The following is a 26892-nucleotide window of genomic DNA, read 5'->3' as shown; positions in this document are numbered from 1 at the left end:
GGCGAGTAAACAGGATCATGGACAAGACAGACAGTTTGTTGTGTCCTTGCAGAGACGAGGCAGAGACATCAGTCTGAGTGCTGAAGCACCCAGAAAAACTTCACAGAACTGCTCAACTTTCCGGCTCTCCTGCAGAAGGTAAGAAGACCTGGAAACTTTTGACTCATGTCTTGTCTCTTGAACTATTCTGACTCTTGTATCAGCTTTTAGGATAGCTGAATACAGATGAGAAATATTTTTCAGAAATTAAATAAATAAATAAATAAACAAATAAATAAACAAATAAATAAATAAATAAATGTGTGGGTATATGCATATCAGCTAAAATAATTACAGTATAATTAAATTAAATTAAGTTTACCAGAAGCTGGTCAATTAAAATTCAATGACTGATGGGGAAAGGTGGAATTTAATAAGTCTATACTTCTCACTCTTTTTTGATTACGTAAACCAAGTCAACATCTTTTGCTTTACTTTTTTTTCCGTTGTCTATACATATTACTTTTGTTGTCTGTCTGCTTGTTTGTATAATTATTTCTCCATATTATTTTTTACATTTTCAAAATACATTTCAAAGTAAAATCCAATCAATCAAACAAACAAATACACGCAAAAACAAAAATAATAAATAATAAATAAATGAATAGAGACATACTAAAAATAAAGTGTGATCTTGCACTTTGTATTTTTTTCCTTCATCAGTTACTAATGACAGAATAGCAGAGTCATCTATTCATACAAGCCAGTTTTCAAAATGCATTTTGCAATTTGTTGCAAGTGTGCATTAAACTGTGGGACTATTTGTCCACAGTTTTTTACAAAGTGACCATGCTAGCTTGTGAACAACTGAGCCTACTGGATGCCCCTTTCGTATCAGTTTGATACTATCACCTGTTATGATCCAGATGTTTACTTTTCCAGACTTTTGTTGAACGCCTCATCTTTTTTAAACGGTGCTGCAGGCATTAAATTCGAAATGAGTGTTTTTTCCTCATAAAACAATGTTTATCAATATAAATATTAAGTATCGTGTCTTTCTATTGTTTTTATTTTGTTTTATTTCTGAATATAGGTTAAAAAAGATTTGCAAGTTGTTGCATTTGTTTTTTTATTAGCTTTTGCACAGCATCACAACTTTTTGAAATTGGGGTTGTCAAATCTGACTGTTTCAGGTCTTTTTCTGCAGACCGCCAACATGTTCTGCTTCATACTTCACTTGACTGCACTCAGCCTTCTGGCAGGTAGATTCACAATTCAAACACACTGACTTTTTTCACACTGCATCCATTTTTAACCAGTATGGACCCCATGAAGTTATTGCGCCAAGCAATAGTCTGGCACATAACCCCTGCAGAAGGGTGTTTTTAAGTGAGCTTTAGAGGTAGGCAGATTTATTTGTGCTCCAGCTACATATTTAGCAAACACGTAATTCTCAGCATAAAAGCAAACTTCTAAATATTATTTGGCTTTCTAACTATTCGCCAAAAGCAATATAGTGAGACTGCATGGTAGAGAGATCACAACTTGATCCTTTTTTAATTATAGGGACGTTCATGCATATAGCTAAAAATAAACCTACACAGACTTAATGTGTGTAATGTGTCTCCACATCTTCAGGTGCAGCTGCAACAAATCAGGCATTCACCAGTTTTGGGGAAATTAACATCAACTCGTGTCCCATCACCTACTATGGACAGAAGTATGACAAAGTCTATGTGAGTAATATTAATGTCCTGAACTTTTACAATGCATAAATAACAAGATTCAGTACAGAACATGTTGCTTTTAATGCCTCGCCAGTGAACCATCTCACCAAGATGTGTTTCTTTCAATTTGCGGGTAATTTGTACAAACAGGTGAAGTCAAGTGGTGAAACAAAAGTTCAAACCAAACATCTTTACTGATCTTACAAAATAAAATGCAATGTAGAGACCGTGAATTATTTAAAAGTAAGAACAATTCATTTAAACTTTTTTTTCTGCACCTTGCATATGTTGCACAGTTGTTAGCTGAGTCTCCTTTAAGACAATTCAGGAGATTCCGGGTGACTTATTTTTACTTTATTTGAACCAAGTTTTGGTTTCCTGCTACAAGAGAAATGTCCGAGCTGTGAAGCTGATGTGTTTGACAACTTAAGCTCTCACAGGTTACATACAGAGGCAATTTAAAACCAATAAATAAATAAATTGACGAAATTATACATTTGGAGTCATGAAAAAGGTGAATAATTTTAAGCAATACTTTTCAACTATCAATAAGTTTTTTTTTAAAAAAAAAAGCCTTTTCAGGTAAAGGGTTCTCTTGTTGCTGAAATTTATTGCTCTGTTTCCTCTGTCATTTTTAAACAGGTGGCCTTCCATGTCAACACATTTGCAGTTTGCTTTAACGGTCTGTACAAACCCGGAATCAGAAATGACTGTATTTTGATGTCTGGAGGGACGGCTGACAGAGGCGACCTCGCAGTGCTCACTAGAGAAATACCCACTGGATCTGGAGTTCATAAACTTCTGCCAAACCTGAAGAACGCCGGGAAATGTGTCAACATAATCCCATTAAAAGACAGCCAACAATATGAAGTGAGCGATTTACAGTTTCAGTTATGACCAATGTTACCATCATTCTTTTAATGAAATAAGACGGACTATTTCAAACCACAGCTTTTTCTTTAAGTGTAACCATTTACTCAAAGTCTACTCTGTGTCTTTGTTCCCATTTCCTGCTGTTAGATTGAACAGGTTGAACTTGGCAATTTTGGGGCGCAAGCGATTCTGGCAATCAAGACTTATTCTGGGTACCTGAATGTCAGTGTTGTAAGTATAATTTTTACAGTGCTGCACCGAGCACATTCAAGGACCTGAGGCAAGCTTCCACTGGTGTTTGTTTGATTTATTACAAATAAAAATATAACAAAAAATAATCATTTTTTAAAAAAATGCAATTTGCAAAGTATAAATAATGGCTTAATAGAATGTTTTTTTTTCACCATTTCCCATTTTCTTCAGATAAAATAAACTGACAATTTTTTGCATTTAAAGAGTCTTGATTTTGTCTTTTTGGGACTCTCTAGGAGGCAGATGCTCAAGTCAATGGCCTCACAGTTTCTAAACAGATATTCCAGACAGCTGACACAAGTAATGGTGTCATCACAGACGTGAGCGGATGCAGACTGTCAGGTTAGTAAATCCAGTCGTTCCCAAAGTGAAGTTAATTTCAGGCCTCAAAGCAAATTTGGAATAATCTTAGTTGTTTAATTGGTCTGTGGTTTGTATACCTGAAAAAAAGTCAGTCTTTGTGAACTACTCTGTGTATACCTTTCTGAACTCCTAAAGGTGTTGCCTTTAAGACAAATACAACAGTGAGGGACCCAAAAATCTGCTCAACTGTAACCTGTGATGTAAGTGGAGTTGCTACTGCGATCAGTGATTGTGGTCCCATGGAGCGTTGCCGGGGTGACGGGAGGTAAATATCTGAAGAAATAACACAAAGGAAATCTCCCTAGAAAACATTTAACTCAAAGATGGCAAGAAAAGCCCTAAGACCTTAATGATAGCTCCTTGTAAAGATTACAGGTTTTTCTTGAATGCTGTTGCCATGGTGAAGCACTATTTGCTTTGAAGCAGGAAGATGTGTAACTTCACTTTGCATTGACCAACTGGCCCCAAATTTCACATGTTTGATCACAGGCTGCAGGTCTGAAGACATGTCTTACAAACTTCTGGCAACAGGGAGTAACTTGTAAGATAATTATTATTATTTGATTTACATGGTTTGGTCTACAAATTGTACAGAGCAACATGACATACCATTGTTCCTCACCACATAGTGGACACAAGAAGTGGTACAACATGTGAAATAGCTCACTCTAGTGTCCGAACTCTGTGTGCATTATTCGAATTTCACAGCACTTCAGCCAGCGTCCTGCCAGTACCCCCAACGTGTGCACGGTGTGAGGGCCCTGTCATCGCTTTTTTTTTTTGTTTGTTTTTTTTTTAATCTGGAGTGCTTCCAGTTCTAACCAAATGCTGATGTTATTTTCTGCCTCCATCTGTCTCTATCTGTCTCTCCTAAAGGTGCATGCTGAACACCATGTGCATTGTGACCGGTTCTACTGTCATCAGTTTCACTGGCAGAGTTGAGTCTGTCCCGGACCGGTGTGGGTACACTCTGATGAAGCCTTCATCAATCCCTGGCTTCCAGGTGCTGGGGTTTTTTCAGGAAAGACGCCGTAAAGATGTTAGTTTTTTGGACCGCGTGATACTGCAACTGGATGAGACGGGGGTCCAGATTTCCCTGGAACAAGGTGGCAGAGTTCGGGTAAGTTACTGACTGCCACAATCAACCAAGTAGTGTGTTTTAGGTCTAATCAATCACCGATATTTGTGCAAACCAGCTAGTGGCCCTAAAACTGCACTTTCTGTGCCCACAAAAACACAAAGCAGCAGACTACAGAATTGTAACACACAATCACAGTAGACTGTAGCCTGTAACGCAAGCTTTATGCAGCAACGCATTACTTTCAGTGGGACAAAATAAAAAACGTGATTCAAGTCAAACTTTAGTTCAGGCTCACAAGAGGCTCCATTGCAATAACAGCAGAAAAAAGGGTTGAACAAAATGCTACCCAACCCTTCAAATCATGGGCTGCATACACAAACACGCTAAGAATACTCTCAGAAAGCTCTTAACTCAGCCTAAAACTTGTAACAAGGAGTCCTAGCTTAATTTCAAAGCAACTTTGTGCAAGGAAGGAGCAGGATATTAGTGAAGAGGTGTATCTGACCCCATTTTCAAGGTCTGGCAAATTCTATTAACAGATGTGATTGGTTGTAACAGACACTTTTGAGTGAGTCTGGGAGGTGGTAAAACCCAGCGGAAATGAAATGAACTGTGTCACAAAGTAAGACTGTTAAAGTGCTTGTTTTTGTGATCACAGTGCTGCACTGTTGCATTTTTCCAGGTGTAAACATTTTAGTTGTGCTCATTTTATTTCTGGCGTTACATCAATACTGCATTGGGTGGGAGATCTGAGCAAACCTCTCATGAGTTCACCACAAACATTATTCCCACACAATCTTATCTAGCATTTCATTAACTCGCTGTGTTATTCGGTGCTTGGTGAATATTCTACGAGCTTTTTGTCTTTGCATCTGCTTAAGAAACTCTTAAGCACCTTAAAAGTTCCCCTCCCTGCTCTCTTAAAGCACATGCTTTGTGAATAACTTGTCTAATCTTAACTTCAAGTACAAATATTTAGAAAATGTCACAATTCTAAGTTTTTTCTTAGAATTTCATTGCCAGCGGCAACTTTTAGTACTAGGAAGCTTTCTGAATTGATTACATCTTACACAGAGGTGTTTGCACTGGCAGTCAGGTTGAAAGTGGCAAGTGGAGAGCCGCAGCAGCTGGGGGAAGCCGGCCTCTTATGCAACGAGCCTGGAAACCAACCTGCACACACAGTCAACCGTCTAATCAGCCGAGCACACCTGCAGCTCATCACACACAGGCAGCACAGCAGAGGAGGGGGGGGGTTCACACATATTTGTGGAGTAGCATATTGGCCTGAGCATACATTTTACAACACTGTCGATAAAAATATCTCTGTCATCACATAAACCATAAGCAAGACAATTCTTATTTCCATGCATGTCATTAGAGGAATCTAACGGAAATTAACCACAGAAAAAGAAAGATGGGAAAAGGGCGATGAGCGCTTTACCAAGAAATGGTCCAAAAATTATCAAAAAAAGAAAATGAACTGAACATGAGTGGAAAAAAAGTAATAGAGAAAACAAACTAAGAAAATGCCCCAAAGAAAATATATATCTTTAAAAATAATTTTCTGACAAATAATTTTAAATATATAATCAAGAGAATTATACTAAATATTTTTTTTCTGGACATTGCTCCCTTGTTTAATTAAAATAAATGTTAACTATAAATGTTACTGAAACTATATTCATGGATATTATCATTATTTGTTTAAAATGATGTCACAGAAAAAAAAATTAACATATACTTTTAAATGTACTGAACCTTTTATGTGTCATTTTTTTGTTTGTTGCTCACTTCTTTCTTCCCATTTTTTGTAAGAAATCAAACCAGTGTGCTGAGGTTTCAAAGGGTTAAATGGTTTCTCTTTTTTATTATGTTTACTGTTATTTCCTTCTTTGTTATTCTGTAGCCTAAAGTTAGTACTGTTAAAAGTCCAGTTATGAACAACAAGGAACAACAATTTGCGGCTGCCTCGTAGTGCTGCCTTCTAAAATGTTGTAATACGTGTCTAATACGTGTAATACGTTATTTTCTAATACACGAGCACTTTAGAGACAGAAAAGGGGGAAAAAGGACAGAATCAAACTGTGGTCTGTCTTTCTTGAGAGCAATGCCTTAAGAAAGGCCTTGCGTTTTTACGATGCTCGAGTAAATATTTCCTCTTTTACTTTACTCTGCTGTTGTGATGAAGCTGGATGACAAAGTGCTGACGCTAAACACCTCAGCTCAGGTGGTCCGCGGTGTGGAGCTCTCCAGGGACCACACAGGAGTGACTGCTAAGATATCAGCCTCCAACTACACCGTTTCTGTCCACTTTGATGGCTTCACCGCACTAATGCACATGACAGGTACATGAGAATTAAAAGCTGGTTCATATTATGTCCCTCTCCTCTTTCTCACGTATATTAATAGATTTAACCAAATGGAGAGCAGAGAAATGCCAGTTTGAATTATTTTCCTGGCAGCTTTCTTCTTGCAGATAACACAAAAAGTACATTTGATGCTGTGCACACCCACACAGGTGTTTTCCTGTTCGTTTTCTGGCTGATTAGACCTCTACTCAGGTTGCAGGTGTGCAGGGGTGTACTGGTAATTATGTGGTATCCAATCTGTCCAGCCCCAACAGGTGCAATAAAGCAAACAGGAGAGTTAGAGAGAAGTCAGTCAATCCCAAATTGTATGTGCCCACACAGTCCAAAGGGAAAAGTCTAATCTGCAAAAATCTTAAAATCAGTTGCATGGATAAATCATAATTTTTCAACTGTATGACAAAAAGTAAAATAAAATTATTAAATAAAAAAGGATTTAAAAAATAATGAAAATCCATTGTTTAAATAAGCTTTCTATTTTTCTTTGTGTTAATCAATTTTAGGAATGGGTGGGCAATACCAAACAATTCAAAAAACGTTAGAGGGGAATTATTAGATATTATAAAAAACATTAGGGGGAAATGCCCATAAAGCTATACTTATAATTTTCATGATTATATATTTAAAATAATGTTAGAGGAAAATTTTTGTAGCTTTTTCTTGAGGTCAATTTCTTTTCTTTTCACTTCATTTTAAACTTTTTAAAAGTCAAATGTTGATTACATAAAATATGAATGAAGCCAGATTCCATAAGTACATGTGTGAATCAGCAGGAGTGATATAGGTGGGTATTTAAAAGTTGCCACGATTGTCGGGGACAGTGGTCATTATGTAGAATACAACATACTTATTACCCTGAGCCTGGTTTGGAGTGGAGCCTGGGACATACAACACTATAATATCTGCATAAAAATTAACATACTTCTGATATGGAAGTAACTAGGACGTGAATCATAATGGATCAATAGCCATTCTCAAATGTATTATACGATTGTTAAAAACGGCTACTAGAGCCATGTATCGTCTAGCTGGAGGCAAATTCATGACTTTTTTTTACCACCAAGTTAATTTCCAAGTTTTTCATCCCATTATTATCTTTCTGCATGATAAAATACAAAGCTGCATTTTGAAGTAAATGTTTGTTTTAATTCTCTGGATTGACGAGGCAATGTTAGAGGAATCTCTTTTTCTATTTTTTTGTATTGATCCATGGATGCCAATATCTATATTCAAGACAAGATCTGTAGTATCAATACTACAATACAATATGTATTGATCTGCTCACTCTATTAGGAGGGCTTGACTCATGTTAAAACCAGTAAATAGTAGCTGTCTTTTAGTGTGCTGATGTGCACGTCTACTTTAAACACTTATTGATCTCTCACAACTGACCAGGACCAGGTGGAGCACCCGTGCACGGTTTATGTGGCAATTCCAGCAGCTCTTTGATTGAAAACAGGGTTAATGAACACTCAGCCACCAGGTGAGACCTTGAACACGATATCTTATAACTTCCTACTTCTCATTTCATGTTTGAAATATACCGGAGTTTAAGTATTGAGTTGTTGGACAGTCTCTGATCATTTGCTCTGTTGCCCCGTAGCTGTGAGATCCAGTATGATGATGCTGCTGACATTACAATCAACTGCAACACTACAACTGAATGGTAAACACAGAATAAACTCTTTTTAGACTTTTAAACAGACATCGTTAACCCATATGCATGCTTCACCACATTTATCATGTGGGGGTCTCTCCTATCCAGAAATACATTTGGAACTTAAACACCTACAACAGCCCTTTTTTGTTGTTTAGTCTGGTACACATGTGCCTTACTGTCCTTGATGACCAAGCATTTACTTTTCATTTGATCAGGTGCAGTCTCCTGAAGCAGGCTCCCTTCACTGCTTGCAACAAGCACATCAACCCTGAGCCCTTCATAACTGCCTGCAAACACACTTTGTGCAGATACCCTGCAGTGGATGGTCTCAGGTGTCAGTTCCTGGAGACCTACGCCAGGGTCTGCAGCCACCAGAACAATATCACTGTGGAGAGCTGGAGGCCAAAGACCCGCTGCCGTGAGACCGTCTTTTAGTATCTTTGGTTATGTGTTAAGATGACTGATATCACTTCCGGATGATCTGCTCAACTTTTCAAGTTATGCAAAGCAATAACAGCTCTTGTAGCGCCTGCTGCATCATGAGGGAGCCAGTTCCTGCCAACAAGCACAAAGCCATAGCTTTTTTTGGCTTTTTATAAACTGGTCACTTTGGTGTGACTCTTTGTTGTACATCATATAAGCGAGAAAGAGTTTCTATTGCAGTTTTACGAAATATGGCAGGGTTTCTTCGCCTGAAATACCACCTCATGTGGGCATAAAAACTTTTTTGAGATAAATGGGAGAGTTTGTTTTTTTTTTTAAATTGAAGTGTTTTCATTAGGCATATTTTATATTTGCAATTTCAATATGCACAGTGTGAGGGTTAATTGAAACCCGCCTACTGTTTTGGTTGCAAAGTGTTTGGTGCGCTTCTTTTGTGATTTAAATTGATTCCCAAAAGATTGCACCTGGTGGCAGACAAGACTGCAAAGTGAAAGCAAAACAGACATAAGGTGGACATAAATTTTCTATTACATTGCACTGTCAATATTTGCATCTCAATGAATTAATGCAAACAACGTGTCAATTTCCACTTTAAAAGTTGTCAGATTTCTTAATTTAGTACCAGCCAGTTTCATGAATCAACCATATTCAAACCGGAAGCTGCTGTTTTCTCATCTATAGCTTTTCTTGATGTGTTTACAGCTGCTGTTGCTCAGGCCTTCTGCCACAACAGGTTCTGCAGTGCACATGAGTTCTGTGGTGAGAGCAGAGGTGGGAGACCCAGCTGCCTCTGTCGGGCCATTTTTGCCTCCAAGTATAGGTCGGCAAGCACTTTTGGTGAGTCCGCTCTGACACAAGAAAGTCACAATTTTTCTCTACTGCTGTTATATTAGAGCCTGGAAAGATTTCTCAAAGGGAGAGCGGCTTGAATTTATGGAATAGCTGTGGATCACTCATAGACCTCACATTGCGGATTAGACCCAAATATTTGGCCAAAACTTTACTTTTTTAAAGATCAAGTAGCATTTGGATATTGCAGTCTTCCTCCATTACACTCAGTGTAAAAAGTGCTATTTTTTTTAGCTTTAACGATATAACTTCTGGGTTTTATTATCATAACTTTACAGACTACATCAGGCAGACAAGTGTTTATGTGGCCTGCATGTTAAGTTAAAAAGGCGAAATGTAGATTTGCCACAAAAAATGAAATTGTGAGCTATCACTTAATTTTTTTGATGCATAAAATAACACGTTATAGCATTATGAATAAATGTTAAAGGGATACACTGTAGAAATACATGCCCTTGATCTGTGCTCTTGTGGACAAATCTAAATGAATCTAATGTTTTTTAACTGGTGTTCAGGTGAGCCGACAGTCTGCGAGTACAAGTCTGCTTCACTAACTCTGGCTAATTGCCTCCTGGAGGAAAAAAGCATAGACTACTCTGTCTTACACCTCAATGACGAGGTCTGCAAAGGTGAACTGGACAACCTGACCCACATGGTGACGTTCAGCTTTAACAGCGGCAAAACTTGTGGTACAGTAGTCATGGTGGGTACCCTTTTGTAGTTACTCAATCCCTGCCAACACTATAAATGCATTGTTTGTAAATGACCTTGTTTTATTTATTTATGTATTTATTTTCAAGTGTGTGTAGATTTTTTTTTCTAGGAAAATGTGACTATTGTTGCACTTAATGAAAGCATCAGTTACTGTAAAGTAACTGCTTTAGCCTAAATTCAAATGTATATAGTGGAATCTAAAAGGGAAAACATGTCAGTCCATTCTCATTCACCGCTCGTCAAATATCAGCACTTTCATGCCCCTCTGCCTCTGATAGTGATGCCTTTAGCGTCTCAACATGACACATAGCTAAAACACAGCTGAAATGCATTTTAACATGAAGCTAATGTTGTGAAACAGTTGCATTTCAGTTTAGGCAACAACAGAAAGGATCAAGTTCAGAGTTAAATTACTACATTTGTTATGAAACGTGATGTAAATATGTCACCTTGCTGAAGTCAATGACAAGTGACAATGTTATTTTGAAACAACACTGACTTTCGGTTTTCACACAGGACATTAACTGTGGTCTCTTGAGTTAAAATCTGGATTTGTTTGACCCCTCCACCTCCCCTTCTTCCAGTTCACACAGATTCTCTGGCTCTCTAAATTTAACACATTCTCATTCCAAGTGTTCACATGTTGCCGCTTTGTCATTGGACTTTCACGCTTCCTTACAATGCACTAAGTATCCTCCAGTATCTGTTGTTGATGCTGCAACCCACCACCAGGATGTCAACAAAAGCGTGTGGCTAGGATTAGAAAAACACATCATGATTTGGCTCAACATTCATTTTGGAAGCAAACACTGGGCTTTGGGTGAAAGTCTGGGTTTTGTTAGACCCATCCACCACCCACTCCCTTGCACCCTGTAGGGACTTTCCAGCTCCATGTGTTGCATAGTTACTGGCAGCGTTTCACACTGAGACCATCAGGCAGCTTACTATACTGCCATGACAGGTCCCATCCGGCCATGGGCCATGGATTACAAACTGACACCACCAGGGGGAGTATCATACCGCCAACAAAGGTGGCTTTTGGTGCCAAAATCACTGACAAAGCAATAGGATTTGATGACTTTGGAATGAGAACGGGCTGCTGTATTACATCCGTTTTTCTCAGTGTCAAGTATTGTTAGTATGGTTAATTGAAATCTTAGTGAATCTCATGAGAAAGTTTCTGTATCTGATGATTTGGGAATAAATGCAGGCTGAACTGTTGCAAAAACAGTTACAATGTCTGTCTCCATGTGACAATTAGGCAAACACCAGTCAAATTATCTACAAGAACACCATCATGACACGGAACATCTCCACGTTCGGCTTAATCAACCGTCACAGCCCCGTGCATATCGACTTCTCCTGCTATTATAGTCAGCCAGATATCAAGAGCTTGGCCATCAAACTCAAACACAGGTGTGTGCAGCATGTAGCTCAAGAGTTTTTACCTATTATTACCTAAAGCAGGCTGACCGAGCTTCACTTGGTTTTTGTTTGCTTTCCAGCTCTGTGGTCCAGCAGATTACTTCTGGAAGATGGAATTACAGTCTCACCATGAAGGCCTACACCAGCGCTGACCGCATGAACGCTATCGAAGCGAGCACCGACATCCAATTGGATGAGAAAATCTGGGTGGAGCTCAAGTCGGAAGGGCTGGATGAGAAAATGGTTGCTTTGGTGACTGACTCCTGCTGGGCAACCGATCAGCCTTCGCCAAGTGAAGGCTTGAGATACGACCTGGTCATCAAAGGGTGAGACACAAAGAGATGCTCGTGGTCACTAAACCTGTCGTGGTTGTTTGGGCAAATCCCTGTACTGTCTGCTCTCCTGTTTTTGAGCAGCTGCCCTAACCCTGCTGATCAGACAGTGGAAGTGGAGGGCAATGGACTGGGAACGTCCAGCTCCTTTTCTTTCAACGCGTTCCAATTCTCCGGCAAGACTGGTGATGTCTTCTTGCACTGCAGATTAGAGCTGTGTGTCAGGAGTGGTAGTGCCTGTGTCCCGGTATGTCTGAATAAATCAAAATGAATGCAGAAATAAATGTGAATTGGCAAGTTTAAGTCAGTTGTTTGGGATGACTTTTGGGCCTCAAAAACCTGCGATGACCCTAGCCTAAAACTGAATCTCCCTTCTGTCTTTTAAATACCGTACAGAGGTGCGGCCAGACTAAAAGAAGACGTAGATCTGCCGTGTCAAAATATGAGGATGAAAATCCAGCTTTCATCACCATGGTCTGGACTTTTTAGGTAAGACTCTCCTGCTTATTTCCTCGTCCTACTTGCACAACTCCTGAGCTAGGAAATTTGCTCACCGTGGACAAATGGGGGAAAAAAATGTTTCACACCATTTGGATCATTAGTGTATATGATTGGCGTACAAGAATATAATGAGAATCAGAGACACATAACTAGATGTTAAAAATGAACCAACATTGAGACACATTGTATTACAACAATGGGCAGTTTTCCATTACAGATTTGTACAAAACTTAAGCGATATTTTCAAAATGTCATAAAACACAATTGTGAGATGGCTGCATTTCCAATGAGTGATGTCATGTGACCTTTCCTCTGGCAATAAAATTTCCAAGAAACATGGCGATGGATGTTCAAAATATTAGCAGGTTTATTTGTATTGCAGCCACCACATTAGTTGTCATTATGCTAGCAATAATGGAAAGGTATATACATGGGATAAGCCACGTATGAGGGATTTCTGGGAGGTGATAGTCCACGATTTATTCTATATTCACAGTTTTCAAATTGCACAAGGTTTAATAGAGACCCGTCAAATAACTATAACTTGGATTTTGTTGTCTCCTCAGGTTTCCATGGAGATTCAGACTGGCCAACAAGACTTTTATTGATTCCTGTTTTGGCTTTGTCCCGATGAAGAGTCTGCGATCAGTTATCATCGCTTTGAGTCCACATCAGCACATACAATTGTAATAACTACTCGTCTCTGTCCTTAAATTTGTTTGGTGGTATTTCGAGTTTCTGGGGTTGTTTCCTCTGAAATGGTGATAATTATTTGAGACTTAATGAGTTGATCAGCTGCATCTACAACAGGCCAACCATTAACTGTCAGAAAACGCCTGAGAGAAAGTGCCTGCCATCACTTAATCATATAAACACTGTTTATATGATTAAGTGATGGCAGGCACTGATGATACTGTTACATATCTGGGCTATTCTTTTGTGAGATATGTTGCAGTAGAAGCTGCTACCAACTACTAAATACTATAATGCAAACTTTTTTTAAACAGGATTTAATATAATCTTAAATGACTTTTTTTATCTTTGCAACTCCTGTCTGTACAATTTGCTTTTTTTTAAAAAAAAAAATCATTTAGTAATTAATTTTACCTTGTATTTTTTATCTCTTTACTCTTTTATTGTAAATCTGTATCCTTTATGATGTTTTATATTTCATTGCTCTGTATAGCACTTGGAATTGCCCTTTTGTACAAACTGTGCTACGTTTTCTTGCCTATCCTTTATTATGATAGTGAATGATCAATAAACAGTGTGTTTTGTGGGGTTTTTTTTGTCTACCTCCTGCATCTTTATGAATATTAATGCTCAGTTTAGGATTGGATGCATATATGCACCACAACAACATGACAGCAGCACTCAGACTATCCAATAGGCATTTGGGATTTTCCTGGTGGGAGCTTTATTCAAATAAGGCAGCACAAAGTGTGTTTTTTTTGTATCAACTACGTCTGTTTCTGGAAGTACATCAGAGATCAGCAAACCTTTTTGATATCAAGTGCCATTTTTACATTTTGTTTTTTTTTTTATCAGTGTGCCATATCAATATATCAATGTGGCAGTGGACAAACAAAACAAACCCCAGACTTTCACGCAGGTGTCCAGTGTTTGCTTCCCATCTGAATGTGACGGGATTTTTGTACACTTTCTCATGTGCCTCTTTTGCCTTATCCTAACCATCTGTTCCAGCATGAGCTTTGTTGATGTTCCAGTGTGGGTTGCCATGTGCATTTGTTGCCTAAACACAACCACATGCAGCATAATCCCACCATATACTTGGAGCATAATATATAGAGGCAGAAGTCAACTGCAATGCGGCAACATGTGACGACTTATGATGAGAACATGTTCTCCTGGTGAGACTTCCTGTTCCAGTAGCATAGATGGAGCTTGCATGTGCAACTCCTACTCCTGACAATTACATTTTAGAAAGTACGGAGGACTTTTTGCAGACATACCAAAAAAGACAAATGCAAAGAGGACCCCTCTGTTCACAAGATGATGGATCTTGCAAGTACAACACAGAAATTTTACTATTTTAAGATCGCAATCTCCGCTACTGCTGTCAGCTGATTGTTCGTCAGTAAAGTGCACATGGCCACCAGAGAGCTAAGAAAATTAAAAAGAGACCAATCTTGGCTTAAACAAGGAGGTAACGTAATGAGTCAACAAGAACTTGCAGCTCTTGTCAGAGAGGTTAAACAAGAACGCGTTGGCAATGTCACTCATTTTGACTGATTGTAGCTAAGTTGCATGATGTTTGCTCAGTGATCCTTTCAATATCTCAAGAATTTAATTTTGCATACAGTTGTGGCGAATTGAACTTACATGACATCAGCAAACACACTTCTGGAGATGAGTGTGAGGTAGGAGGGACAGTCCCAGGTAAGAGGGGATCTCAGAGGAGGGATACAAAAGTTAGATAAATTATAAAGCATCTGAACTTTGGTCTGAAGCTGCCAGACGTCTGCGGCCTCTTCTCTCATTCTTTATCTGTAATGATGGAGACTCTGGAGGAAAGTGAGCTCTGTTTTCCACAACTCCACAACTCATCCTGCAGGAAGCCGACACGTTCTCACTCTGAAACTGTGCTTATTTACATTGTGCTGTCCTCAATCGCTCTGCTGACTGTGACTCTCAACCTGCTGGTCATCATCTCCATCTCACACTTCAGGTGGCCACATGTTTCCATAACTAATAAAACAAGTGTCTGTACTGTGAGAGGGATTTTTCTATAATATATGATGTTGTGGTTTTGATGTAAACTTATCTGCTGATATGATAACTGATAGAAATAATTAAGTATATTGCTCTCCTATCTTTTCAGGCAGCTTCACACCCCCACCAACCTGCTCCTGCTCTCTCTGGCTGTCTCAGATTTCTTCGTGGGCATCCTCATGTTCTTTCAAATCATGCTTATAGACGGCTGCTGGTTCCTCAGTGACCTTATGTGTACACTTTATAATGTCCTGGACTATATCATTACGTCTTCTGCAGTAGGAAATTTGGTGCTCATATCGGTTGACCGTTATGTGGCTATTTGCAACCCACTACATTACCCTACAAAAGTCACTGTGACAAGAGTTACAATCTGTGTTTGCCTTTGTTGGGTCTGCTCTGTTTTATACAACACTCTCGTAACAATGAAGGATAACTTGAAACAACCAGGCAGGTATAATTCCTGCTCTGGAGAGTGTGTGGTTGTTATTGATTATATTGCTAGACTTGCTGATCTTATTTTGACCTTTATTGGTCCTGTCACTGTCATTGTAGTTCTGTACATGAGAGTATTTGTGGTGGCTGTGTCTCAGGCTCGTGCCATGCGCTCTCATGTTACAACCGTAACAAACCAACAATCAGTGAGAGTAACTGCTAAAAAAAGTGAGATGAAAGCAGCCAGGACTCTCGGTGTTGTTGTAGTTGTGTTTTTGATATGCCTTTGTCCATATTTTTGTGTCACACTCACGGGTCAGGACACCTTACTCAATGCTTCATCTGCTGCTTTTGTAATCTGTTTGTTCTACTTTAACTCCTGTCTGAATCCTGTCATCTATGCCTTTTTTTACCCCTGGTTTAGAAAATCTGTTAAACTTATTGTTACATTTCAAATACTAAAGCCTGGCTCCTGTGAGAACAAAATACTGTAAAGCTATGGTGACAAACTAATTTCAGTTTATACACCATAAACAGCCCAACTGATCTCATGTGGGCCGGATCAGTAAAACCACTGCAAAACAGCACCTACAATGTTTCCTTTTAATAAGCGCAATTTTGACAAAATGTTTCAGTTTTTCCACATTCAGTCTGCAACTGTCATAACTGTACATGTGCACTGCTCCTTGAACGACTTGATTAGGTATAAAGAAAAAGATCCCATTCAGATGGGAAGCAAACACCAAACTCCCTCATGAAAGTCTGGGGTTTGTTTAATCCAGCCACCATCCCTTCTGCCCATCATAGGAGGATCTTTATGCTCGTTATTTGACGTTGTTTCAGGCAGTGTTTCAGTGGCGTGTCATGCTGCCGCGGCAGGTGCCATGTGGCAGCATATCAGAAAACTGCAACTGGTTCTGTTTGGCCGTGTTCTCAGCTGACACCGCCCAGCGGCATATCATACAGCCACAAGAGGTGACTTTTGGCTTCAGATTTTACACTGAAATCACTGCGAAAGCAGAAATAAGTATTTGTCAACTTCGAAATGAGAGCAGGCTAGTAGAAACATGGCGGTGCAACACGGTGATCTCCGTGGACAAGGACCAGCTTCCTATGTAGAAATAAACAACTCATTTTAAGGTAACAAAAACATAATTCTTATTTTACTAAAGCAAATATACTAACATTCAATGTCCACCAATATATCCCCCCCAAAAACCTGCAAACTGGACCTTTTAAGAAACGTTCTCTAAAGTTGTAATCTGCTGGATGGCTGGATTAACCAGTGGGCCCAGATGTGACAATGAGCCCCCGTTTGTTCACCCTTGCTGTGTAATTGTACACTAACATTCAGGTTCGAATGAAAATCCTTAATATTTTGGCACAGGCCTCCTCTTCAAAACAGCGTCTCAAGTTTAGGAAATAGAACAGGACTCACATGTAGGTTTTATCATGTCGCAACACATTGTGCTTGAGTAAAGCATATTGTCAAACAAATGCATTTACATTTGATCAAATAACCATCAAACAATATTAAAACTACTCAGCACAGATGGGCCTCTAGGGCCTCAAGCAGGCGCCCAGTTTCCACTTTAAAATGTGGATCTTTCCAATGAAGGCACTTAAAACTTCAGTAAAGAGTTACAAAAATGTGACACTTAGTTAAAATGTGATCAGCACTGACCTATAGCTGTATACTGTAGTAAGAAGGAAACCTGTCGTGAGATGTGTGAATGGACTTTGTCAGGGGAATGTTTTGGTCCATTGTGTTTCCATGTGTAAGAAGGCAAAGCCAGTATAACACTTAAATACTTTGAAAGAATACTTTGTTTGAATCAAGTTTGAACGGACAAACATGGTTGTTCTGTGAGCGGACTAAGAAATACACACTTGCTGCAATCGGAGGGGAGGTGCATTTATACATTAGTTCATCATACAGACTTCCGAGTGTGTATGGTGTGTGGGACACTTATAATCTTATCTTTTTCTTTTTCTTTTTGTTTACAAAATGTCATTTGAAAGGGTCATCTTGGTCAAAGTAAATCAAATGAGGCAACATCATCTCCAAGTTTGGAAAATATCTGTTTACTGTGCATGTCATAATTTCACCTGTGTGTTTGCGTGTTAACACACACACACACACACACACACACACACACACACACACACACACACACAAACACTTTGTTCTTTAGACCCACTGGCCGCTGAACTAGTGTGTAGTCAATTAGCTGCTCTAATGGCTGTGAACCTCTCTGGCTTAGAAAGTTTTCACACCTGCTTTCATTAGTGTTACATGACGACATCTCTGCAGTCAGAGGTGTTACTGTAAGACAACACAAGCACTAACATCAACACATGATGCAAGTATTGCTAAATACACCAACAATTGAAAATAAACTTTTCTTTGGGCTGAGATCATGTCTTTCTTGATGACTAAACATTTGTGATGCAACCTTGACACAATAACTCATGATGCAATCTTTGCTTGAAGGAGCTGACCACAGAAATCACAAAAAATGAATACATTTTACCACTTTTCACAGAGGCCGATGTCACTGGTGATAAGTTGTAATTTCAAGAAACAAACAGCACTTCATTCTTCATCTGTTCTGTTTTGTTTTTTTTTAATTTTTTAACTTTGCTTCTGTCTGTAGCACATGATCAGTGCAAATAATGGAAAGTAATTTCTACTTGTGACAATATTGCACAAAATACAAAGCCATTAGATTGTGATTAGGACCTACTATATTTTGCAAAATAATAATTATCTCACAACATAAGTTGAAGAGGTGGATTTGAAATGCCTTTTTCATGAGGGACTTTTACTTTATCAAGAGTGTGAACCCCAGGAAGATGAGCAAGAGCAGAGAAGTGTCAGTCCACAGTCAGCTGACACTCTTGGCATGATGTGTTTTTATTGCTTGCATTCACGGCCGCAGCTAGCCCTCAAATTGATGCAAAAAAGCTAACAATAGAGCAATCAGTTTAAGAATCACATGTTGTGTTGTCACAAGGACACAGGGAGTCCCTCCTTTGCCGGGTGTGTGGGACCCTTGGCCACCCAAAGAGTGGTAACAACTGGATATAATCAGCTCAATGCACAGCTCCGGTTCTGGAGCCAAAGTCCTCGAGAAGAGCTGGACTCAAGCCTTTTCAGAAGTAACCCAGGGTGATAGGCGCCCGGCAGATGTGAGGATACTCAGGAGCCCCCGGCTGAGCGCCGCTGTGAGGGAGTTCTCCCCGGGGGAATGAGAGGGTCACCCGATCTGACAGTACGTTGCTGTGAGGAGGTCTCTGACTGTTGTTTGTGCCATCTTGGAGGCTCTGGGGGGTGTCCTGCATAGGGTGCCGAATAGGGAGTCCATAGTTCTTCATGGGGACTTCAACCCTCATATGGGCAATGATGGGGAAACCTGGAGAGGGGTGACTGGGAGGAACGGCCTTATCTGAACCCAGTGGTGTTACGATATGTGGACGTCTGTGCTCGTCATGGACTGTCCATAAAAAAATTTAAAAAACATGTCTGACCATACGGACGTTCATAAGCGCTGCTTTACGTTGTGGTCAGAGAGTCATCGATGCCTGTTGTGACCACTGACAAAACTTAGAACATAATCTATAACTCTGGTGTGCAGAGAAGATTGAAAAGATTAAAAGACAAATGAAGGAAGGGAAAGTGGTGATGGAGGCCATGAAGGGAACAAAAGGATGCAGATTAAGTTTGATGAAGATGAGCATGGAAACCATAGTGCTTCAGTCTCTATGGAGAGATACATAACAACAATGATGAGGGGGAAGGAGGGGGGGGCAGAGAGGACAGAGATAAATTAGTTATGTGACAGGAAGCTCTGGTCAGACAGCAGCTGGAGTTCAGCAGCTTCTCCTCTCTCTGGTAATGGAGAGCTTGGAGGGATTTGAACTCTGCTTCCCACAACTCCTAAACGCCTCCTGCAGGAAGCCAAAGCGTCCTCACTTTGACTCAGTGCTGGTCTACGTTCTGCTGTCCTCCATCTCTCTGCTCACTGCAGCTCTTAACCTGCTGGTCATCATCTCTATCTCCCACTTCAAGTAGCTGAATATTTCATTAAAGAATGAGACTGGTAGATAGTAATAACAAGTATTTCTTGGTATCAAACTGTGAGGAAAATGATGTTAGTCTTTGATCTATCTGCTTTTCATCTGATGATAATTGATGTCATAATATTGATAAATGTATTGCTGGTCTTCCTCTCCAGGCAGCTTCACAGCCCACCAACCTGCTCCTGCTCTCTCTGGCTGTCTCAGATTTCTTCGTGGGTCTCCTCATGTTCTTTCAAATTATGCTTATAGACGGCTGCTGGCTCCTTGGTGACATCATGTGTACTCTGTATCAGTATCTATCATTCATTGTGACCTCTGCCTCAATAGGAACCATGGTGCTCATATCAGTCGATCGATATGTGGCTATTTGCTGTCCTCTGCATTACTCCACCAGAGTCACACACAGAAGAGTTCAGATCTGTGTCTGTCTGTGTTGGTTATGGTCTTTTTTCTGTCACAGTCTGATGTTGATGGATAACCTGGAGCAACCCGGCAGGTTTAATTCCTGCTCTGGAGAGTGTGTGGTTGTCATCAACTACATCGCTGGTTTTGCAGATCTAGTTTTGTCCTTTATTGGTCCTGTCACTGTCATAATCGTTCTGTATATGAGAGTATTTGTGGTGGCTGTGTCTCAGGCTCGTGCCATGCGCTCTCATGTTGCAACCATCTCAAAGTCCAAAATCAGTGAAAGTAACTGCTAAAAAAATGAAATGAAAGCAGCCAGGACTCTCGGTGTTGTCGTTGTTGTGTTTTGTAATATGTGTCTGTCCAGCGTATTTTTGTGTCGCACTTACAGGCAAAGACACCTCACTCAATGCTTCATCTGCTGCCTTTGTGATCTGTTTGTTCTACTTTAACTCCTGCCTGAATCCTGTCATCTATGCCTTTTTTTACCCCTGGTTTAGAAAATCTATCAAGCTCATTGTCACACTGAAGATACTGCAGCCCGGCTCCCTGTGAGGCCAACATGCTGTAGAGAGCTGTGTGTGATGCCTAAAATAAGACCCTTAGTTTATACCAAAAACATGTACCTGGTTACCATGATAATAATTGAATAAAGCAGACCCTATGGATGTGTGTCTTTTAATGTGTATATTATAACATAATAGTATGAAATAACTTTCAGTGCAACACTACAGAGGATCACTGCCTGAATGTGGTGGAGAGGTTTGGGTGTGAGATGTGTGTATAAACTTCTACAAAATAATGAAAAATGGTGCAATTGTGTATCCATGTGTATGAAGACAAAGTTAAAATACTTAAAATGAATTTTTTAGTTTCAACAAGTCAGTATCCTTCTGCGTCATGATCTCTCGATGATCTTGGATGTCACCACCACATCTGTAGGATTATTGAATTCTCCAAGCAAACTAAAGTGTATGTGAGTTTGTGACACCTGTAAAATCTGCTACACTTTTATTGAAAATATCATTTTCAAAGTGTAATCTTGGTCAGAGGAGACATTAGTGAGTTTAACAATAGAGCAGTCAGTTTAAGAATCCCATGTTGTGTTTGTCACAATTAGCATTTATGTACCTGAAAGCACTGTTAAAAAGGTTCAAACAATCTGAATGAATGAAATGATTTGGAGCACAGTCCCTCCTTTGCTGTGATGTGTTTTTTGTCATGTCTGTGCTGTTGTGGCGTTGATATTGTTTATTAATGGCCACATATTGGCACATTCAGAGGAAAAGTGCCTTGCCTGATTGGGGACCCCATCTGGTGGCTAGGCCTTGGACCATGGGGCCCGTCAGGCTCGGCTTGAATGAAAGAAACAGGGAGCCTAAACTAACATGTGGGCCCACCATCCACAGGGACTGGCACAGTGGCCTGTGCATTGTGTAACAGGCAGGGACAGCGACCCGGGTGTGTGGATCCTTGCCACCCTAAGAGTCAGGTTTGGATGAAAATCAGCTCAATGCACAGCTCCGGTTCTGGAGCCAAAGTCCTCGAGAGGAGCTGGACTCAAGCCTTTTCAGAAGTTGCCCAGGGTGATAAGCGCCTGGCAGGTGTGAGGATACTCAGTCGAGCCAACGGCTGAGCGCCGCTGTGAGGGAGCATATTGTCGGGGAACGAGAGGGTCACCTCGATCTGACAGCGCGTTTGCTTGAGGAGGTCTCTGACTGATGTTTGTGACACAATGTGTCTCAAACAGCAGTTTGAAGTACCCGGCCATCTTGGAGGCCATGGGGATTGCCGAACAGGGACTCCATAACTTCTTCATGGGAACTTCAACCCTCATATGGGCAATGATGGAGAAACTTGGAGGGGTGATTGGGACGAACGGCCTTATCTGAACCCAGTGATGTGTTACGATATGTGGACTTCTGTGCTTGGTCATGGACTGTCCATAAAAAATTTTTTAAAAACATGTCTGACCATACGGACGTTCATAAGCGCTGCTTTACGTTGTGGTCAGAGAGTCATCGATGCCGGTTGTGAACAAAATTTAGAACATAATCTATAACTCTGGTGTGCAGAGAGATTGAAAAGATTAAAAGACAAATGAAGGAAGGGAAAGTGGTGATGGAGGCCATGAAGGGAACAAAAGGATGCAGATTAAGTTTGATGAAGATGAGCATAGAAACCATAGTGCTTCAGTGTCTATGGAGAGATACATAACAACAATGATGAGGGGGAAGGAGGGGGGGGGGGGCAGAGAGGAGAGAGATAAATTAGTTATGTGACAGGAAGCTCTGGTCAGACAGCAGCTGGAGTTCAGCAGCTTCTCCTCTCTCTGGTGATGGAGAGCTTGGAGGGATTTGAACTCTGCTTCCCACAACTCCTAAACGCCTCCTGCAGGAAGCCAAAGCGTCCTCACTTTGACTCAGTGCTGGTCTGAACGTTCTGCTGTCCTCCATCTCTCTGCTCACTGCAGCTCTTAACCTGCTGGTCATATCTCTATCTCCCACTTCAAGTAGCTGAATATTTCATTAAAGAATGAGACTGGTAGATAGTAATAACAAGTATTTCTTGGTATCAAACTGTGAGGAAAATTATGTTAGTAAACTTTTTTGCTCTATCTGCTTTTCATCTGATGATAATTGATGTTATAAATATTGATAAATGTATTGCTGGTCTTCCTCTCCAGGTGAAACGGGGTGTGTATGAACCCAGAAGCAGTACGCCAACACTCAAAGTCAGTTGGTAATAAGCTTTATTATCGCCAACACAAATAAAGATCAGCTCACAAATGTTCAGTCCGTTCTTCGGGTGAATTACCCAGTTAATGTCTCTGTAATCCCACGAGGTGAAGACACGAAGCTGGAACTCACTGTGGCTGGAGAGTAGGAAACCCCGTAGCTCGAGGAACCGACAACACGTGTGGAAACGTCGTCGGGGAAAACGCTGGGTCGTGGTCGGGGACAGGCAGGGGATCCGTAGCCGAGGAAACAGTCCGAGGATGCAACGGTACCGTCGAGGAGCAGGCTGAAGGATCGTCGTGGTCGAGCGGGGAGGTCTTTGCCAGTGAAGCCGTCAGAGATGCGGAACGCCGAAGCGAAGCACGTGGTCAGGGACAGAAGGCAGGTAGGTACACCGGGTGGCAGGCACAGAGGGTTGGTCGGGAACAAGCTGAGTCGGCAACAGGAAATCTGGCAAAAGAACGCTGGAAAGTCATGCATGGCAGAGGAACAATCTGGCAAAGAGTGAGTGAACTGGAGAGTCTTAAATACTGCACTGATTGGAGATGAGCTGCAGCTGAGGGGAGAGCAGGCTGCAGCAGTGGGCGTGGCTAGCAGGTAGAGCAGAGCAGAGTGAGGTGAGTGGAAAAGTACTGGCAGTGAAGGAGGAGGAGGAAATGCAGGAATCATGACAGAACCCCCCCCCCCAAGGGACGGCCCACGACGTCCCAAACCCAAAGTCACAGAAGCCGGGCGGGCGGCGGGGGCCCGGAAGGAGGGTCAAAACTCCTCGGACATGGCCGAAGCCCCGTCATCGACGTCATCGACATCGTCGTGTAATCGTCGTCGCCACCGTCACCGTCGTCGTCGTCGTCACCGTCAGAGTGTCGTCGCCGTCAGCAGGAGGATCCCTCCCTGGCGGCGGCACAGAACCCCTGGAACAGGTCCTCAAACCAGAAGGGCCAGGGGAAGGAAACGGAGGACGGGCAGGAACGGACGACCCACGACCAGCAGCGCAGCACGGGACGGCTCATCCGGATGACGCCTATGGAAGTCCTCGATGAGGCGGCGGTCCAGGACCTGTCGAGCCGGAACCCAGGACCGTTCCTCCGGACCGTACCCCTCCCACAGTCGACGAGGTACTGGAGACCCCTGCCGCGGCGCTGGACCGAAGGAGGCGACGGACCGTGTAAGCCGGTGCCCCGTCAATGATCCTAGGTGGAGGAGGCGGCTGAGCGGCAGGCTGCAAGGACTCTCCCGGACCGGTTTGATCCTGGAGACGTGGAACGTGGGATGAATTCTCATGGCACGTTGTGGGGTAGCGTCAGACGGACAGCCACTGGGTTGATGACCCTTTCAATAGGGAACGGACCGATGAACTTAGGAGCCAGCTTGCGGGAGTCCACCCTCAGCGGAAGGTCCTGGTGGCCAACCAAACCCGTTGACCCACCTGGTAGGGGGGAGCCTGGGATCGGCGTCGATTAGCCGCCAAGGTGTAGCGACCCGCGGCCCGCAAACAACGTGGTCCGGGCTCGGTTCCAGAGGCGGCAACGACGAATAAAGTCCTCCACCGAGGGGTAGGCCGTCTCCCTCTCTTGGGCAGGAAACAGAGGAGGCTGGTACCCATACGCACACTGGAAGGGGGGAAAGCCCCGTGGCAGAGCTCTGAAGGGTGTTGTGGGCAAATTCCACCCACAGGAGCTGCGATGACCAGGAGGCGGGGTGAGTCGAGGCCATGCAGCGCAGCGCCGTCTCCATCTCCTGGTTCATCGCTCAGTCTCTGTCCGTTGGATTGGGGGTGGTAACCGGAGGACAGGCTGGCGGATGCCCCCAAAAGACGGCAGAACTCCTTCCAAAATGCAGAAGCGAACTGGGGCCCTCGATCAAGACCACATCAGAAGGGATGCCGTGTAGTCGGATGACATGCTGGAGGAGCAATCCCGCTGTCTCCTTGGCAGAGGGGAGCTTGGGTAAGGGTACCAGGTGCGCCATCTTGCTGAACCGATCTACCACTGTCAGGATCGTGGTGTTGCCTCCTGACAGTGGCAGACCGGTGACGAAGTCCAGGGCGATGTGGGACCATGGGCGATGAGGAACAGGAAGTGGATGCAGATGACCGGCAGGAGCCTGGCGAGAGGTCTTACACTGATTACAGACCGGACAGGAGTTCACAAAGTCTTTGGTGTCGGTGATCAATGTGGGCCACCAGAACCGTCGTTGCAGGACCTCTCTTGTTCGGTTAATTCCAGGATGGCAGGTGAGGCGAGATGAATGGGCCCACTGCAGCAACTCCGATCTGAACCCCTCCGGGACGAACAGCCGGTTCTGGGGACAGGAACTGGGGCCCGGCTGTTGTTCCTGCCGACAGGATTCGCTCCTCAATCCCCCATGTGAGGGATCCTAGGAGTTGGGAGGCAGGAAGGATGCTGTCAGGGATAGGCGACTCCTCCTCCTCCTCCAGGAACTGGCGGGAAAGGGCGTCAGGTTTGACGTTACGGGAACCTGGGCGGTATGAGAGGGTGAAGGAGAAGCGGGTGAAGAACAGGGCCCAACGGGCCTGGCGAGAATTGAGTCTCTTGGCAGTGCGGATGTATTCCAGATTCTTATGATCAGTCCAAACGAGAAATGGGACCCTGGCACCCTCCAGCCAGTGTCGCCACTCCTCCAGCGCCAACTTGAAAACCGCCAGGAGTTCACGGTTGCCGATGTCGTAGTTGCGCTCCGCCGGGGACAGTCGTCGGGAGACTGTGAAAGCGCAGGGATGCAGCTTCCCATCCTCACCAGAGCGTTGCGAGAGGACTGCTCCCACTCCCACATCCGAGGCGTCGACCTCCACCACGAACTGCCCATCAGGATCGGGGATGAGGAGAATGGGAGCAGAGCTGAAGCGCCCCTTGAGGTGTTCGAAGGCGTCGTGAGGCCAGCTTCAGAGGACCAGCGGAACCGAACCTTGGAGGAGGTACCCTGTGAGGGGGGCTGCCACCGTGCTGTAACCCCGGATGAATCTCCTGTAGAAATTGGCGAACCCGAGGAACCGTTGCAGCTGTTTGCGGGAATCAGGTACTGGCCATGAGGTAACGGCGGAGACCTTAGCAGGATCCATTTCCATGCTATTGTGACCGATGGTGTAGCCAAGGAAGGAGACTGAGGATGCGTGAAAGTCACACTTCTCCGCCTTTACATACAGGGAGTTCTTGAGGAGGAGCTGCAACACTGTTTGCACATGATGGACGTGTTCCTGTCTGGAACGGGAAAATATCAGGATGTCGTCCAAATAGACAAACACAAACTTGTTAAGATAGTCTCTCAGAACGTCGTTAATCAGGGCCTGGAAGACTGCAGGAGCATTGGTGAGCCCGAAAGGCATCACCAAATACTCGTAGTGTCCTGTGGGGGTTATTGAAGGCCGTCTTCCACTATCCCCCTCACGGATGCGCACCAAGTGGTAGGCGTTACGCAGATCGAGCTTCGTGAAGATGGTCGCCCCTTGAAGTAGCTCAAACGCTGATGCCATGAGAGGGAGAGGGTAACGATTCTTGACCGTGATCTCATTCAACCCCCTATAGTCGATGCAGGGCCGCAGGGAGCCGTCCTTCTTCCCCACAAAGAAGAACCCGGCTCCAGCAGGGGATGAGGACGGTCGGATAAGACCGCTAGCCAGGGAGTCCCTGATGTAGGTGTCCATGGCCCTCCTCTCTGGTGCGGAGAGAGAGTAGAGCCGACCCTTGGGAGGAGCCGCTCCAGGAAGAAGGTCGATGGCACAGTCGTAGGAGCGGTGAGGCGGAAGAGAGGTGGCCCTGGCTTTGTTGAAAACACCTCTCCGTAGTTGTGGTACTCTGTGGGAACCCCTGAGAGATCTGGAGTGGTGCAGGAACGGGTGACCCCCTTAGACGAATCATGCCACTGTAGACAGGTCTGTTGGCATGACGGGCTCCATGCCACAATCGAGCCGG

General features: G+C 42.8%; 2 protein-coding genes across 2 annotated transcripts; both read left to right on the top strand.

Annotated features, from left to right (window-relative positions):
- Window positions 1-1195: 1195 nt before the first annotated feature.
- Window positions 1196-12554, top strand: LOC121948652 (alpha-tectorin-like). The gene is made up of 17 exons (XM_042494052.1): window positions 1196-1241; window positions 1618-1715; window positions 2349-2576; window positions 2727-2801; window positions 3068-3173; window positions 3330-3459; window positions 4071-4314; window positions 6464-6620; window positions 8037-8124; window positions 8245-8307; window positions 8517-8719; window positions 9448-9582; window positions 10110-10297; window positions 11570-11724; window positions 11814-12059; window positions 12150-12312; window positions 12462-12554. The coding sequence occupies exons 1-17, from the start codon at window positions 1196-1198 to the stop codon at window positions 12552-12554; spliced, it is 2418 nt and encodes an 805-aa protein (XP_042349986.1).
- A 2528-nt stretch (window positions 12555-15082) lies between these two features.
- LOC121949522 (trace amine-associated receptor 13c-like) lies at window positions 15083-16228 on the top strand. Its single transcript, XM_042495238.1, has 2 exons — window positions 15083-15255; window positions 15409-16228. Exons 1-2 carry the CDS (start codon window positions 15083-15085, stop codon window positions 16226-16228), a joined length of 993 nt encoding a protein of 330 aa, XP_042351172.1.
- The last annotated feature ends 10664 nt before the right edge of the window (window positions 16229-26892 follow it).

Source organism: Plectropomus leopardus, chromosome 10, assembly GCF_008729295.1.
Source record: "Plectropomus leopardus isolate mb chromosome 10, YSFRI_Pleo_2.0, whole genome shotgun sequence".
NCBI classification, from domain to species: Eukaryota; Metazoa; Chordata; class Actinopteri; order Perciformes; family Serranidae; genus Plectropomus; species Plectropomus leopardus.
Note: the sequence above shows the minus strand (reverse complement) of the source record. Positions and strands in the feature narration are given on the sequence as shown.

Excerpts from the sequence above, each read along its gene's own strand:
- LOC121949522 (XM_042495238.1), top strand. The coding sequence starts at position 15,083 with ATGGAGACTCTGGAGGAAAGTGAGCTCTGTTTTCCACAACTCCACAAC. Across the intron at positions 15,256-15,408 it reads ATCTCCATCTCACACTTCAG|GCAGCTTCACACCCCCACCA; the intron begins GTGGCCACATGT and ends CTATCTTTTCAG.
- LOC121948652 (XM_042494052.1), top strand. The coding sequence starts at position 1,196 with ATGTTCTGCTTCATACTTCACTTGACTGCACTCAGCCTTCTGGCAG. Across the intron at positions 1,242-1,617 it reads TGCACTCAGCCTTCTGGCAG|GTGCAGCTGCAACAAATCAG; the intron begins GTAGATTCACAA and ends CCACATCTTCAG. Across the intron at positions 9,583-10,109 it reads TAGGTCGGCAAGCACTTTTG|GTGAGCCGACAGTCTGCGAG; the intron begins GTGAGTCCGCTC and ends ACTGGTGTTCAG.